The 15,834-nt window shown below is 42.8% G+C and overlaps 1 protein-coding gene across 6 annotated transcripts in view; it reads left to right on the top strand.

Moving 5' to 3' along the window:
* syne2a (spectrin repeat containing, nuclear envelope 2a) overlaps positions 1 to 15,834 on the top strand; it is a 69,998-nt gene that overhangs the window by 2,971 nt on the left and 51,193 nt on the right. For all 6 annotated transcript variants that reach the window (XM_084031287.1, XM_084031283.1, XM_084031285.1 and 3 more), the window contains exons 4-37: positions 320 to 415; positions 557 to 634; positions 717 to 809; positions 921 to 1,117; positions 1,557 to 1,756; positions 1,940 to 2,040; positions 2,653 to 2,766; positions 2,851 to 2,988; positions 3,170 to 3,334; positions 3,418 to 3,530; positions 3,677 to 3,845; positions 4,026 to 4,122; positions 4,550 to 4,749; positions 4,871 to 5,023; positions 5,299 to 5,427; positions 5,547 to 5,648; positions 5,894 to 6,061; positions 6,247 to 6,405; positions 6,503 to 7,168; positions 7,579 to 7,713; positions 8,358 to 8,513; positions 8,649 to 8,803; positions 9,504 to 9,810; positions 10,946 to 11,061; positions 11,637 to 11,766; positions 11,843 to 12,735; positions 13,062 to 13,220; positions 13,317 to 13,467; positions 13,636 to 13,794; positions 14,088 to 14,255; positions 14,385 to 14,486; positions 14,575 to 14,778; positions 14,860 to 15,065; positions 15,392 to 15,499. In XM_084031287.1, coding sequence (XP_083887413.1) covers positions 320 to 415; positions 557 to 634; positions 717 to 809; positions 921 to 1,117; positions 1,557 to 1,756; positions 1,940 to 2,040; positions 2,653 to 2,766; positions 2,851 to 2,988; positions 3,170 to 3,334; positions 3,418 to 3,530; positions 3,677 to 3,845; positions 4,026 to 4,122; positions 4,550 to 4,749; positions 4,871 to 5,023; positions 5,299 to 5,427; positions 5,547 to 5,648; positions 5,894 to 6,061; positions 6,247 to 6,405; positions 6,503 to 7,168; positions 7,579 to 7,713; positions 8,358 to 8,513; positions 8,649 to 8,803; positions 9,504 to 9,810; positions 10,946 to 11,061; positions 11,637 to 11,766; positions 11,843 to 12,735; positions 13,062 to 13,220; positions 13,317 to 13,467; positions 13,636 to 13,794; positions 14,088 to 14,255; positions 14,385 to 14,486; positions 14,575 to 14,778; positions 14,860 to 15,065; positions 15,392 to 15,499 — 6,287 coding nt within the window. The remainder of the gene's footprint in view (positions 1 to 319; positions 416 to 556; positions 635 to 716; positions 810 to 920; positions 1,118 to 1,556; positions 1,757 to 1,939; positions 2,041 to 2,652; positions 2,767 to 2,850; positions 2,989 to 3,169; positions 3,335 to 3,417; positions 3,531 to 3,676; positions 3,846 to 4,025; positions 4,123 to 4,549; positions 4,750 to 4,870; positions 5,024 to 5,298; positions 5,428 to 5,546; positions 5,649 to 5,893; positions 6,062 to 6,246; positions 6,406 to 6,502; positions 7,169 to 7,578; positions 7,714 to 8,357; positions 8,514 to 8,648; positions 8,804 to 9,503; positions 9,811 to 10,945; positions 11,062 to 11,636; positions 11,767 to 11,842; positions 12,736 to 13,061; positions 13,221 to 13,316; positions 13,468 to 13,635; positions 13,795 to 14,087; positions 14,256 to 14,384; positions 14,487 to 14,574; positions 14,779 to 14,859; positions 15,066 to 15,391; positions 15,500 to 15,834) is intronic.

The following is a 15,834-nucleotide window of genomic DNA, read 5'->3' as shown; positions in this document are numbered from 1 at the left end:
TATGGAGGCTCTGACTTTTTGGATTATTTGTAAAGCGACTTTAAAAAATCATGTCAGTGCAAATAAATTATCAAAATTGAATACACCGTATTTTTAGTGTTTCCCAAGTAGAGCACATTTCCATGAAATCATTTTACTTCCTGTTACACTTTAGATTTTCTTCTGTGGTTTGCAAAAAGATAAATATTTCAGAAAGTATTTTTCCATCAACCTTTTGCTTCTTTTACACTGAACAACTTCCCGTTTTGCATAAAATGATGCAAGAAATGTCTCACCAAATGGTGCTTATTTGATATTATCAAATGTATGCTTCTTACAGAGATGCCCTCCCTCATTTGTGTCGGACATCTTCTCTGACCTCAGAGATGGCTCACAGCTGCTGGACCTATTGGAGGTGATGAGTGGCCAACCTATGGTGAGTTTCTACAGTGTGCTTCTGTTATTAGTGAGTTGAATAGATTTCTAATTCCTAAAAAAGAAGCCCAAACAACACAAAAACATGCTACAATGAACCTTGTTAACACAATTACGCTAACGTTGTAATTCGTCTCCACAGAAAAGACAAAGGGGCCGAGGGCTTTTCCAGAAAAGGGCCAACATCGACACAGCACTGAACTTTCTCAAGAAAAAATCTGTAAGTTTCTGCAAAAAAACCCCAAAACAAGGCACCTGAATGTGTGTTTAAATGTATAATTTCTTGTGTTTGGTTGGTGTAGATCAAATTAGTAAACATAAACATCCCAGATATCATAGATGGACGGCCCTCCATCATCCTTGGACTCATATGGACCATCATCCTCCACTGTCATGTAAGTAGCAATGAAAACATACTAACCTGCTGCTATTGTGAAAAAGGAAAGAGGAGGAAAAGAAGAAGATAATTTGATATCCAATATATTGTTTTACTATCTCTGTTTTAGATTGAGGAGCTGGCCAGCACTCTCTCCTACAGTTCCTGTCATTCCTCCCTCGACTCTCTGGCCAGCCTGGACTCCTGGTCTGGCAGTCCAGTCCCAGCCAGTCCAGCCCCTGCAGGCCGGGCGTCGCCTCTCCACAAGCGCTTTCGAATGTCCGCCAAGAAGGTCCTGCTCATGTGGGTCAGGGACCAATGTCAAAAGTGAGTTATTCACTGTATATGCTTAAAACAAAGCCATGCCATGTGTTTAATTTATGGAAAAGGATGGGTGTAAGTTAAGGTGGTGGTGGCCATCATGGTGGCTCCTTACAATTGGGACTCCAGCTTGTCCTATACCTTGCTGGATTTCCATGTTTCTCTAGTTTTTGCATGATTTAACTTGGCCATTGTCATCCCATAAGCTACAGTAGATTTCTTGGGGCTCTGAATGTAACAGTCAAAGCAATGGCTGAAATGGAGCGCTTCAAAAAGAGGGTGAATACAGGTACAATCAGACAGACAGTAATAGAAAAAGACTGTTTTTCAAAGCATATAAACATGCTCCAGCAGAATCCCCAAGTACAAGTTTGAACCTGAATATGAGCATGATATGTACACTACTAATCCTAAACTTATCCTCCGCCTGTCTCTCTCGCTCCAGGGTCGGTTGCTCCATCAGTGTGAAGAACTTTAAGTCCAGCTGGAGAAGTGGAGAGGCCTTCTTGGCCATCCTGTGTTCCCTCAGACCACAGCTGGCTGATCTCTCACTGGTCCAGTCCAGAACCAACCAGGAGAACCTGGAAGAGGCGTTTCACCTGGCAGAGAGGGAGCTCCACATCCCCCGCCTTCTGGAGCCCCGGGGTGAGGCTTACTCAGTAGTATTGTTGAGTAGTTCTAAAGAGTATATCTCAATCAGAAGAGTGATTTTATTTTAATAGAAACCTTTGACTATGATAGTTATGACCATTTTCAATGGATATTACCCTGTTCACCCATTTTACCAAAGAACTTTACTGTGTTAACTCGTGTTAACTTTCACCTCAGATGTTGATGTTAAAGACCCTGATGAGAAGTCCATTATGACCTACGTGGCCCAGTTCCTCCAGTACTCCAATGACATGCCAGCACCTGATGACCATCTGCAGGTAGGCAGAGTCACTTTGACTTTCAAGCCTTCTTCAAGGACTTTACTGCAGAACTGATAGCCTTGCTTCCAGTCAAATCGACCTTCTTATTCTTCCGTAACTGCAGAGTACAAGTATGGCTGTTTCCTGAAGTCTTCCTTCCCTCTTTCAAGCTTGATCCCTTCTCTTGCATGAAACTGAGGCTGTAATTGATTCTCCCTGTTCTCTTCTGCTGGCGGTGCTGTAGCTGTTTCCTCTGGTCCAGCCCTTTTCTCCTTCACCTGTCAACTTGCCCGCTTACTTCACTCCAGCAATCGCTGTCTCGCCGCTACATCAGGTAGCTCCATGCCAAGCAAAGAAGCCCTTCTTTTCTTCTTCATTTGTCCATTTTGCAAATTGTATTGACTAACACATCAGCTGTTATGAGATACATGGTTATTCCTGCAGGTTACTTTTCTAAATGTACGTTGATGTTTCCAGGGGTCAAAATAATTGCTCTCAGTTGAAACATAGTTTAGGTTAACCCTTAGGTCTGTGTGAGAGTGGCACATATTTCTTACACTAATTACGCAACTTTTTTCACCTCTGTGAACACAAGTGTAGTAACTGAGCGTTTACATTTTAAAAAAATAGGTCTCTTCCAGTGAGCGAGCACTAGAGGTGACTTCCTGGCTGCAGCAATCCTACCAGGAACTGTCAGACGCACGGACGGCTACAGAGACATCAAGCTTTGCAGAAAAATATCATGTAAGAGAACTGAAAGAAGAAAGCATTCACCGGTGTGTATTATTTTGTGTAGTTGTATAGTATTGTATATGTTTGCTGCGTCAGGTGTTTCAGAACCTTGCTGCCTCCTTCGCTGAGCAAAGGAGGCCGGTGATGACCCTCCTTGCCGCCATAAGACGCTGCCCTGAGCTGAGCCAAGAGCAGTGTGCTCTCAGAGCAGCGTGGGATCGTCTGGAAACGGAGGTGAGGAAATCCTTGCATCCTGTGGGGTGTTTTTATTCATTAAATAGCATAATGCAATAATTAGTGAGGAAAAAATGGGACACATGCTTGCTCCCAAGTTTGCTTTCTCTCTCCAGATGAATGAGAAATGCTTCGAGAGCACTCATCAGACTATAACCATATTTGTGTGTCATTCCCCCAGCTGCAGAGATGTAAAGCCGACCTGGACTCAAGCCTTCCTCCTCCTCTGGACTCAGTCGTCGCGTGGCTGCAGCGGGCAGAGGCATCGCTAACAGAAGATGGAGGAATAGTGAAAGATCATGCAGATGCTGCTAAAGAAGCGAGAGCTCAACAAGACACGCTTAAGGTTATTTAGGGCAAACAGACAGCATAACAATGTTTTGAGACGTGAAACTTCTAATAATCTTTTTCGCTGTTTTTTTTTTTCAGACTTTAATTAAGGAGATGAGCCTCCATGTGAATATCCTTGATACCTACCACAACGTGGATGACTCGGGGAACGAAGCTGTGCCCCATGAAAGGTTTGATGACATAAAAAGAAGGTGCGTGGCAGTTGTTCTACTTCTGTTGTTACTGAATTGTATTAAAAATATATATATATTCACATCTCCTCGCAAACCTGCAGGAAGGTTTTGAACTTTGAACTAATGCAGCATAATAATGCATTAACACCTTTTTCTGAAAACAGCTTAACTAATATCCGAGTGACAGCCAAGTATCAAGGGATCAAGTTGGAATACGAGGAATCTCGGCACACCGTACTGGATCTCCTGGGTCGCATCAGTGCTAAGATTCAGACCTGGAAAGCTCCCTACACATCTCAGGAGGCAGTACTTCTGCTTCTGCAGGACTGGCATGTATGTATCTAAAAGAACAGCAGCCTTGTTACACCAGTTCCAGAAATGGGAAATAAGAAAGAATGACATAAAATAAAACTAAATGTATCAAATGTTATACTCTTGGCATTTAGTTGAAAAAATACACATCTGATAAGTGTAACCCAGCAAATGTTATCACTTCTTTGGTTTGTTGTCTAGGAAACAGTGGAGCGCCAAGGACTGCTTTTAATTCTGATGGACGCTCTGCAAAACCTGAAGGAGAGGGCGCTTGCTTACACCAGCAAGGCCGCGCTAGGTATGAGTGTAAAGTGTAAAGTGTAAAGATAAAGTTTGTGTAAAGAGGTTTGTAAGGATACAATTCCAGCTTAATCTTTGATGAAAGGCAGAGTAGGTCATCTGGAAAAAATGCAGAAACTTTGAACACATCACAGAACCAAAAATTCTGAACTAAGGGGAGGCTTTGTTCAGAATTATTTTCTCCGGCCCGACTTTTTTGATTGGACGGGGTTTTAACAGTCCTGCCACGGCCACAGATGACATTTTTAAAAATGTTTTTATGTCAGGGTGTTTCATTTATTCATTGTTCTCAGTATGTTACGAGGATTACAAGTAATACATCAAAAAGTGTTTCTGAATAGAATCACCTACTCAACCTTTAAGACTGTATTTTTAAGAGGGAAGACTTGACCTCTGCTAACTCTTCTCTCCCCACTCACGTGAAGATTCCCAGCTTGTCCCTCGTCAGGTGAAAGAAGCAGAAAATGAAGCTGAACTGGTCTCGCAGGCTGTCACGGCTGTGAGAGGGATTATGGCTAAAGTGGCGTCTACATGGGAGACTTACAACAAGTGTCTTGCTTCTCTACACACATGGCTGGCACAGAAGATAGACTCACACGCCCAGATTCCTCCTGTGGGGATGCAGGTAACCTCTTATCTGAAATCTGTCAATAAATAACTCACACAACAGATACCAACGTTGCTCTCACTAGGAAGTGCAGTGTGTTGAAAGCTGAAATTCCCAACTATTATTTTGGTTTGTGTAGGACATGAGTGAGTGGACGTCATGTCAGGCCGAGTTAAACGAGGCGGGGAACCTACTCATTGAAGTGACAGAATCTTCAACAAGCCTCGCTCTGGCCGAGCAACTCAGCAAGGTCAACATGCAGTGGGCCGGATGCATCAAGAGGACAACGTTTGTAAGTATACGGTGCAGTTAAGATGAATACAAATCACTCCTAATGTCATGATTTGAGGAATTACTCTCAAACTGTGTCATGATTTATTATTTCATTTTGAATGCGACATAAAAGCTAACTTTAGACAGAGATAAATATATACGGACACAGATAAAGGTTGATAGTTTTGAAATGTAATAGGTTACGCATTACTAGTTACCCCGTTAAAAATTATTTCAATTACTTCACCTAACTAACATTTGATTATTTTTCTAACAAATGCATCTCTTTCATAGGAAGTATCATCAGAGCCCATTGTCGGCCTTCAAACGGTGCATTCACTGACCCAGGAGGCCAGCTGTCTACTGAGGCAGCCGCTGGAGGTTTCTTCAGTCCCACTGAAGGCTAACAGGCAGAAATTACAGGTTGGTAAAGATGCATATTAAAGTGTGAGTAGATCGAAATCAGCAGCAAAATATGGGCATGTTTCTTAAATCTTTCCATACCTTAGTCTGTCTTTTTTGTTTCTTGTCCCTTTTATTAGCTACTGAGTAAAAAGATGGCCGAGGTGGATGTTTCCTCTCTTAGTTCATCTCCCAACATTCAAACAAGCCACACAGAGGACCTCCAGCAAAATCTCCCACAGGTACTCTGCTGCCAAAACTCTCTGACTGACTGTTATGAATTTAAACAGGTCTTGTCGTTCTTCCAGTTTTGAACGAAAACCATTTGTGGAGCTTTATTAAACCAGTGCACAGGTGAGCACACAACCACTGCTGTCCAATATTGGTATAAGACTACAAAGAGGAAATCTAATATCTTGTGTGCGTAGTGCTGCTCTCCCTATGATGAACTAGGTTTCAGTTCTGATTACTTGTATCTGTATGACAGATGCTTGCTGAGGCAGAGAGGAGCTGTGGAGAGCTGCAGCGGGCTGCGTCCAGGCTGGAGGGCCGTCTGGCTGAGCTGGACCACTGGAGCACAGATGCTCTGGACTGTTACCAGCAGCTAACGGGGGAAACCCACAGAGGATGCTCCGCATTGGAACCTATCGCCAAAGTCAGCAAACCAAAACTTTGCACACTTTAAAAAATTGCAGATAAGGCCATTCATTGATCTTAATTATGGTGTTTATTTTGATTAGTGAAACAAAATTAGCGAGAGAAAAAGGTGTTGCAAATTTGGTGAAATCGGCCCCAGGTCTTTTGTCCCTGTGCTTGATCATTATTGTATTGTCTCTCTAGGCGCTGGTATCCAGAGGCTTGCAGCTGGAGAACCAGGTTGTAGCTGAGGGACGGGATTTGCAGGACCTTGTGGCACGAGTACAGAAAATGTCTCCTCTGCATCACCTCAGTACGTCTGGCATGCAGGACCGGATCTCCGAGGCAGCCTTGCACTGCCGGGTGAGTTAAACCAATGTATGGTAGCTCTCAGTTCTTCAACAGTTACTCATATTTTTATTATATTTTTATATTTCGTACGTGTTTAACTTTTTTTTAGGAGCTTCTTGGAATGTTTAGTTCCCTTGGGTTTCTGCGACATGTTGAAACAGCCGGTCAGACACAGAGACAGCCGGAGGCAGGGCTATTTGTTGTCGCCAGAAGCAAACATGTACAGCAGATTGGGAATATGATGCTGCAAACCCAGGACGCACATCTGGTTTCACCTGAGATTCCATCTCATCCCCAACAAAGGACCCAAATGAACACGGGGGATGAACCAACCATTGTCATACCCCGTGTCAAAATCCAAATGCTGCCTCAGCCGCTGGGGGAACCGGTACCTCACATTCACTCTCCTCTTTCTCGACCTGTAAAAGAAGCTGCACCTGAATCCATGTTTCAGCCTCAGTCCCTTTACACATCTCACGCTCAAGCTTCAAGTCTGATTCTGTCTAAACGGTTGCCAAGTCCTGTCCCAGAGGAAGAGGAAAGCTCATCTCCTTCTGGGACACACACATGCAAGTCTATTCTAAGAGGGCAACCGCACACTGTAACATCACCACAGCCACCGGTTATGGTCCGCGGTGAAGTTCATGCAAAAGCCCGGTCAATGGCGAGGAGCAGACTGGAGAAGGCCAGGTTTCGTCTTCAAGAACGCATCCAACAAGCCATCAAGTTATTCGGTGTCAAAGAGATTTCCGAGTCACAGGCCAAGAAGAAACAGGTACAATTTAAATATTGAATGATATATGAGATTGAGAAGGACATCACTTACTTTAACTGAATGATGTCAAAAGAATGTAAGCTCTGATTAAATCAATTTGAATAGTGATAAACTTCAATTAAGAATCTCTTCTTATGTCAAAGTCTTTATATTCAGATATTTCATTTGCCATAAATCCACTTTTGTTTGAGATATTTTAAAGTGACTGTGAAACCAGCTTTCTACTGACTTGTTGCTTATCAAAAAGCCTGAAACAGAGCGATGCTTTTCATGCTGCAACATCCGGACCTTGGAAACTCCAAATTAAATATCAGAGTTAAGATACAATCTTTAGGTCTGTGGTGTTCTGCTTTGCATAGCTGCTAGTTTTGTTTGTGCATGTTTGCCCAGCTTTGTATATTTCTCTGCAGAGAGCTTTAAAGATTCTGCAGCCCGCTATCTTTGATGAGTTCCTGGGTGCTGTGGAGGGCTTTGGGGCCTTTTGCACGGGGCCCCAATACCAGGACTTGATGCTCCTCTCTGACTCGGTCAGAAAGCAGTGGGAGGTATGACGGAAACTTTACACAGAAAACTCTCAGCAAGAAAGCCACATATTTTCGCGAAGTGTCAATCTATTTCTTAAAAATAATTAAGTTAGTAGTTAGGTTTAATTTAAGCTACTATGAGGAGCTTTTGTTTTGTGTTGATTTTGGCCTTCCCTTAGTAAAACAGTGGTAGTTCTTCCGAGCACCAGATTCCCTTTAGAAAACCTGTTATTTTACTGCAGCAGGGTTTGACAATCAGTCCACGGTTGCTGCTGGAGGCCCCACTGGAGTCTAATCTGAAGGGGTTTCTTGTGAACCTGCGTGATTTCCTCTGATTCACGTAGAATCCAATCCGATGGCAGATGACCAGCATTTAGAATAACTATAGCCCATCTTCTGGTTAACGGTCTCATTTAGATCATATAGAGGCATCTGTCATAAATTCAGACTGTTTCATAACGAGTAAAAGTTCCTCACAGTAGCGTTAACTGTTTTACTTACATCTTACTTTTTTGTTCATCTTGTAACACAGTAGCACACATTCATAAGAATGTTTGTGTTAACATTAACAGCTATGATATAACATGATGACCTGCTACCACTTACAATTCCCCTACACATTTCCATTAAAAATGCAAGTTTGTGCTTGTTTGTGTCAAACCCAGGATGTGTGCAGAGAAATTGCCACCTTTGTTCCCATCTTGTGGTCTAAGATCAGAGAAGGAAAGCAGTCACTTTCTGTTGTCCAATGTGAAATGCAAACTAACGCTCTGCACGAAGCCACTGACCAGACTGAACATGACTCTTTGCTGCAGCAACAGGTATTCGTCATAACTCCATAACATGGCATTAACATCTGAATGTGCGGTGTGGCAAACTATATGATATGGGGCAAAGATCAGAAAGTTAGGCCTTCATGATTTTAGTTTCTTAGAAGTTCACATCCCTCCTTCCAGGCCATCATGGACGGAGCTGCATCAGTTGAATCACTCCAAGATCTGTGTGAAACACTTACACCGGGGCAATCCTCCTGCATAGCAGCGGACCAAGTGAGGGGATCAGATGAAGCACAGGAAACACCACCCAGTGACACATTGCTGTCATCTGACTGGTAAGCTAATGCCAAGGATGTACATCATGAGGTGTAGACATGACCACATTTGAGAGGGACAACATGTTTTGTCGCACGTCTGCTCTGCTCTGAAGCAAAGGTCATGCAGAGGTTATACCTTCAGCACTGGACTCATTTAGATTTGTGCTCTTATTACCAAATAATGTTATTGAAAATCTGACCCTGAAAAGTGTCTATTTGAAAACTATATGATGGATATTTGTGTTGATAAAACTGGTTTTAAAATGTATAATTTTAACATTTCTCCACTTAAAAAGATCATATTTTGACAGATGTCATAATAACTCAAGGCAAGTTTGAATGCTTTTTTTTTTTTCAAACGGAGCCTTGTAATCAATTAAATGTCCTTGAATTTGCTCTCATAAACTATTTTAGACATGCTACTATTTCAAATGTAAGCCCAATTCAATTTGAACAAATATTTGTCAGAAAAGGGGCTTAACATTTCATTTTGATTGACAGAAAACTGTGGCTTTACAAACATCAAGTTTATTGTATCGTAAATTGTGAATTGAATTTAGGTTAAACTGCATCGTTTAATTGAAGCAGACAGCATATTTATTAACAATCGTCACCCTGTAATCCTTCAAGTCTATTAGTCTTAATGAGATCCAGTAGGACTGAGTGGTTCTAACTGACTGGCCCCGACCTCCCCCTGATAAACCTTTTAATTACTCAGCAGGGGACGGCCGCTCCGGGGAAACGCCCCGCTGAGAGAGACTGGTGTGTCCGCCGACGCACAGCGGAGCAACATTCTCCCACAGGAACAAAGCATGGATCGCCCACAACAAGACCTCCCACCTGTGTGCCGTATTGCTTCAGTGCAGCTCTATGGTGATGCCCTCCAACTGCGATCCCAGGGTGTCCCAGCAACAGAGAGGTCGGGGAAAAGGCTGAAGCCCTCCCTTCTGGCCAAAGAGCAGCCACTGACAGCTCGTCTACTGCACATCACAGGGAGCAACCAGCAAACCCAAGCTCATATACAGGTATTGTTTTTCTTGACCAGCTTTGTGGGCTCCCAGAAACAACTATCAGCAGTTTTGAAAGATTCAAGAACTTACGTTTTGTTTTTGAAAACCTTAAAATCATGCAGTAAATATCTTTTTGTAGTGTGTGATCAGGACGGAGGTTGTTTCAGTCCCCTTTTCTTTAGATATAAAACACATTTCTATGTGAATATTATGTATGAATTAATTTTATAATGTGCCATACTTTTATCCTCTCTGTTGCAACCAGACAAATACAACACATGACACGTATACTTTACATCACAGAAAGAAGGCTCATAGTCATAACATGGATGCAGTCTACTATTTAAAATCCTAGACATCCGTGTTTCTATACATTGAAATACTGGAATGGAACGCTGATGCTAAAGAAGACAAAAAAGAAAAGGCAGATTTGTTTGATTTGTAAACACAACCTTCAAAGTTGGCCTTTCTTCCCCCTGCTCAACCCCAGAGTCACCCTTGTTTTGTCCGCTTGGTGTTTCCTTTATATTTGGATTTTTTTCGGTGCTGTGTCTGCCATTTTTGCAACTTCCTCTTGGATGCGTACGTACAATTTAGCACCGGATTGCAGAGACACCAAAGAAAAGATCCAAATACAGACCACCACACAATTATAGGGATCATAAGTGAAATGATTGAGAGGGATAATTTTTGAATGAGCCTATACATTTTTTCTTTAGGTTTTTTTGGTCCCTAAAATACAGAGTCTTGCAACAATAAGTCTAAATTTTGCTTCTAATTTTTTTGGCTGTGCACTTTTGATATTTGAGTTTGATATGAGACGGATTTTTGCTGAAACCATTCCAGCAAAACGTTAACACGAAGTAAAATGCTATGACTATAAAATAATGCTATGTAGTTAGATATACATACATTGTATGTTGCATATGTTACTTATCCTAAATTAATCTTATTTACTTAATACATTGCATTTAAAGTGGACTTTATTTAAGTCTCCCTTGTCAGAAAAAAACCCAGCAGTTTCATTGGCTGTGACTGACCTGTACAAGTCACAGCACCAGCTGCAGGGCATTAATCCGCAGTAATTGGATAGGCTCGCTCGCCGCCGCCATCTCTTCAACTGTTACCAAGAGACTTTCCCACCTCTTAGGCGGTTGTCAGCAGCAACACTGTGGAGACCAAGCAGGAGGCAGAGTGGACCGTCATCCCAGAGACAGCTGCCCCCTCACAGGAAGAGCCCTCCTCCGGACAGGAAGTGCTGGAAAGGTAAGGGTTCATATCTTAGTTCTTATGTCTGTTGTTTGAAGAACTGTGTATAGTTAGTCCTGACAGAGTAGAGCAAAAGGACATAATCCAAAATTGGAATCTATCGTATCTTTAGCTTAGGAAGTCATTTGGATCAGTAGCATCCTCTTAAATGGTCTGCCATCGACCATGTTTACCAGATATATTTCATTTTTTTATTTGTCCATTTTATTTAAGTTTTCTTTTGTAAAAACATCACTGCAGAATATAATTTCACAAGGACTGTAACTGAGATATAAAATTAGTTTCAAACTTTTTTTCAAACATTCTTGACCTTTAAAGCATCTCACCTTAAGGTCCATTGTGTAGGTGGTTGGGAGTTTTCGTCACAGCATCGTCATCAGCAGCAGGAGAGTTTGCCCAGTTGCCATGGAAACATACATACTAAACCCTTTATTTTCTTTAAGCACTTGTCATCAATGTTGACCTTGGAAAAGTCCATTTCATAGTTGTTTATCAGCTGATGGAGTTAACTAATAACCACGCTTTAGTACTATAAATAATACCAACTTATTCTTTACTTTGGTTTCTGTCAGGCTGACATCCCTACAGAATACTGCTGACCCGATGGCACTGATCACAGAACAGCTGGACGGGATCATCAGAGACCCCGTGGACATCTCCTCCTTCAACTTGGCCGATCCCAGACTTGTGTCTGATTTAAAGGTACATCTAAGCGTTCTTCAAATAATTAACGCTGTGAAATATGCAAACACAATCATCAATCTCTTGCCTTACGCAGGACATGGATGACAGACTGCGGTCTGAAATGAGAAAGCTATCAGAACAAGGCGCTGAAGAGGAAAGACGAGGGCCGGAAGCCACATCCCCTTCATCCCTCTGCCAGGCTCTCCACAACAGTGTCAGTCATCTTGAGCAGATCAGACAGCGGCTGGAGAATGTTCAATCAGCTGCCCAGGCTCTGGATCGCTTCCTGGCTACAGTGAGGGAAGTCAAGGCTGAGATTCTGACCCGGCTGGCAAACCAGGACCGCAACAGGCTGCAAAATGAGGCAGACTGGGAGCAGGAGGCGAACTCTTGGCATGCAGCGATGCAGCAGAGGCTGCAGACTGCTGTAGTAGAATCTGATAGCGTGGACAGCATTTTGAAAGGAGTGGGGATGACTCTGACCATGGATGGTGCAACAGTGTCATGCCAGGAGGTGGTGACATCACTGTCCCAGCAAGCCGTGGACGTAGAGCAAGAGCTGATGAGAGCCAGACAAAGGGAAGATGAGTTATTTCCAGACGGAGGGGAGCAAATCCAGGAGGGGAATCTTATGGAGATACGTCAGACAATCACTGGGGACGATTCAACACAGCAGGGGGAAGCAGAGAAGCAGGATCACCCCATCGAAGAGGCGACGGGGTCCGAGGCCAAAAGGAGTAGGCTGGAAGGAGACGATCATACAAAAACACAAAAGGGGGAAGAGCACAAGGCTCAAACAAAACAGTCTGAAGGGGGTGTCTTAAAAGCCGAGGACCAAAGACGAACAGCTAACCAGGTTAAGAAAAAGGGAACCGAGAAGGAGCGTTTCGTCCAGAGAATTGCCTTGTTAAGCGTTCTGAGAGAGATAAGGGGAGCAGCTGAGCAGCTGAGGTTACAGGAGCCCACCCTGCCTGCTCTGCAGCACAGGTACACACTCATATGGGTCAAAAAAATCTAATAATTTCTATTGTTTGTTAGACTTCAGCCCATTATATTATACCTATGAATCATGATTTCTCTCTTAAATGTCTCTACACAGCTGTTATTATACATAATATCACATACATGCAAATATATTTCTGTATCTACTTGTTGCAGCTAAATGATGCTTAGAATTTAAGATTGTTTTTTATTCCAATTGAATCGTATGTTATTTAATGGTGCAAACATTGACTGACTTGTATGCTAAAACAATAATAACATGTAATCCCCCTGTCCACTGTGTAAACTCGTGATTGTTTCATCTCCTGCAGGACACGTGCATTGACAGAGCTGGAAAGTCGTCTTGCTGTCCAACTCGCTGAGCTGCAGCACTTACAAGATAGATCCTCACAATCAGGAAACCCCGATGTGAGCTACACCAGCGAGGTGGAGGACGTCTACGAGGAGGCGACAAAAGCTGTAACTGAACGGTAAAGGGAGCAGTTTGCTGTTTACTTCTATGTCAAATGATAGTGTTTTGCTGAGTTTGGTGCATGTGTGTGCTGTATTCTGGATCACATATACAGGCTGGAGCAGTGTTACACCCTCACAGAGCTCCTGAAGAGGTTTCAGAGCATCCGCGGGGAGCTTAATGGGACACTGCAGAGGGCAGAAAGCACCATCAAGGAACAAGCCTCCTACATGGGCAAAGACAACCTGCAGAGACTGCACGCAAAGGTATAGCACGCGCTTTAATTGAGGTGATGAAGCAAGACATCTGCTTTGTAGGTTTAGGTTGTTGTGCAATCATTTCATTAATGTGTCCCTGGTCAATCATCGGCTCTGGTTTCTCATTTGTTGGCTGAGTGTGTTTTATATGTTGCGTTTGTCTGTGTGGTTTCTCAGGTAGAGAAAACAAAAGTAGAGCTGAATGGTCTCGGCGACGGCATAGAGGAGGTCCGCAGCGTCTGCAGGCAGCTTCACACTCATCTGCGTCAGATCCCAGAATGCACCATCATCCCATTTGAGGACGAAGCAGATGCTCTCATGGACCGCTGGCTGGATGTGAGGAACTTTTAAGTTTGCAACTTTTCTTTTTACAAAACTTTAAACCTTTTCTCTTATTATTTCTTGTGTAAGTTTAACATATTTTAATTAATTAAAATATGCTTTGTTGTTTTTTTCTTGCCTTTTTGTGAATGTTGTGTCTACCCTTTTGTTTCACGTGTTGCTGCTCCCATATGTAAACTAAAGCATTGTATATCATTGCCAATATCGAATTTCAAAGGTTTAATGCTGAGTTGGATTATGTGTTGTAAGATGAGTGCTAGCATTCATTGCAACTCAAATCGTTGCAGATATCAGAAAGAACAGATTTCCACCTTGAAAACCTGCACCGTGGCTTGACGCTGTGGGATGGCATCATCCAGCTGGGAGCAGAGGTGGAGAACTGGACCGCCAATAAAATAGCAGTATTTGCTGAGAGTCCGGCCTTCCAGACGGACGAAGACATCAGGGCCTTGCAGGTAAAACTGTCTTCCTGTTTCTTTCTGTAATACACTGGTTTACACAGGACCTGTCAGGACTCCTGGAACGGTAATGTTAACTAGATTCTTACAGTTGAACAATGATCAGCTCTCTCTACATGTCTCCAGAATGAGATTGTGACCCAAGAGGAGAATATGGAGCGTTTCCACCATAAAGTCACTGAGGTTCAGGCGCTGCTCGAGAGCACAGAGCCCCCTCTGGAGCTGCAGGTACGGCATGTCGCTCTTGTGTTTCAGGCTGATATGTTGCTGACAGATACAGCTGATCAGATTGGTTTCTTGATTTGTTTCGGTCTAGGTTGTGGAGACTCAGACGAGGAAGAAGATAGAGCAGCTGAAGGAGCTTGTTTCCGAAGCTGAGGACGTTTACATGCAGATGGTGGCTGCTAAGGGACAAATTACTGCCAGGATGGGTGAATGCTTCAGCTCCCTCCAGAGGATTCAGGACTCCCTCCTCACTCTCAGTGCTACAGATGCTGCAACAGTCCTTACTAAACTTAAGGTGAAATAAGATTAAGTTTTGACATTGATAGCTGAAGCTTTAAAATGCTAATCGCTAACAGTGACTCGTGCCTCTCTACAGAATCTACTCTTTGAGCTCCAGATGCAGGAGGAGCAGGCAGAGAGTCTGTTGGAGGATGTGCATGTTATGGCCTCAATCGTGGGTCCAGTCAGCCTACAAAGTCTGTCTGACGATGGGACTCGGCTGCAGGATAAAGTCAGAAATGCCCACCAGCTCTTCTCTGAGGTGGAGGAACAGACTGTGAGGAATATCCAGGCTCACGACAGGTAACGAGTTCAAGTCCATCCCGTTTCAATTCAACTGTCATGTAATGTGTGCAAAAGGGCTGATTAATGCCTCTTCTCAACCGTGTAGCATGCATACACACATTCCACAGAAGGACAGTGTTTGAGGGCTTGACTCATGTTCTTTGTAATAAAGGAACATGTCAATCAGTGCAATGGTGTGGCTCGTCTATGTCTTTTTCTAATTATGACTTTAATCTACAGTCTAATGGGCATACTGCACATGTGTGTGTGTGTGTGTGTGTGTGTGTGTGTGTGTGTGTGTGTGTGTGTGTGTGTGTGTGTGTGTGTGTGTGTGTGTGTTGTAGGCTACAAAGGGAGGGTGCGCATTTGGAACAATGGTTGCAAGGCATTGAGGAAAAAGCAGCGAAGGAGGAGGATCTCAGTCCCCTGAAAGAGGAAGCCTTTCAACAAAGGTAAACTGTTTTCTGATTTCAGATGTATGCTGCCCAGCTGTGTGGAAATAACAAAATCTTGTGCAAAGGTTTTGTATTTATGTTATCAGGGGGTCTTCATAGTCAGTATATTTAATTAATTATGATTAAATATACTGACTATAAAATAATATTTTAATTAAATATTTAATTATATTTAATTTTAGTTCGATTTTTTTTAGTTAGATACAAAAATAAAAGTATAATTTGAATACAAATATGATCGGTTAAACCCAGAAAGTCGTAGAAAGTAGCGACTAAAATGTAATCCAGTACTCTTGAACAGCCTGCAGGAGTTTGGCGTTGTGATTTTGATG

Source organism: Eutrigla gurnardus (assembly GCF_963514095.1).
Source record: "Eutrigla gurnardus genome assembly, chromosome: 16".
In the NCBI taxonomy this organism is placed as follows: domain Eukaryota; kingdom Metazoa; phylum Chordata; class Actinopteri; order Perciformes; family Triglidae; genus Eutrigla; species Eutrigla gurnardus.
Note: the sequence above shows the minus strand (reverse complement) of the source record. Positions and strands in the feature narration are given on the sequence as shown.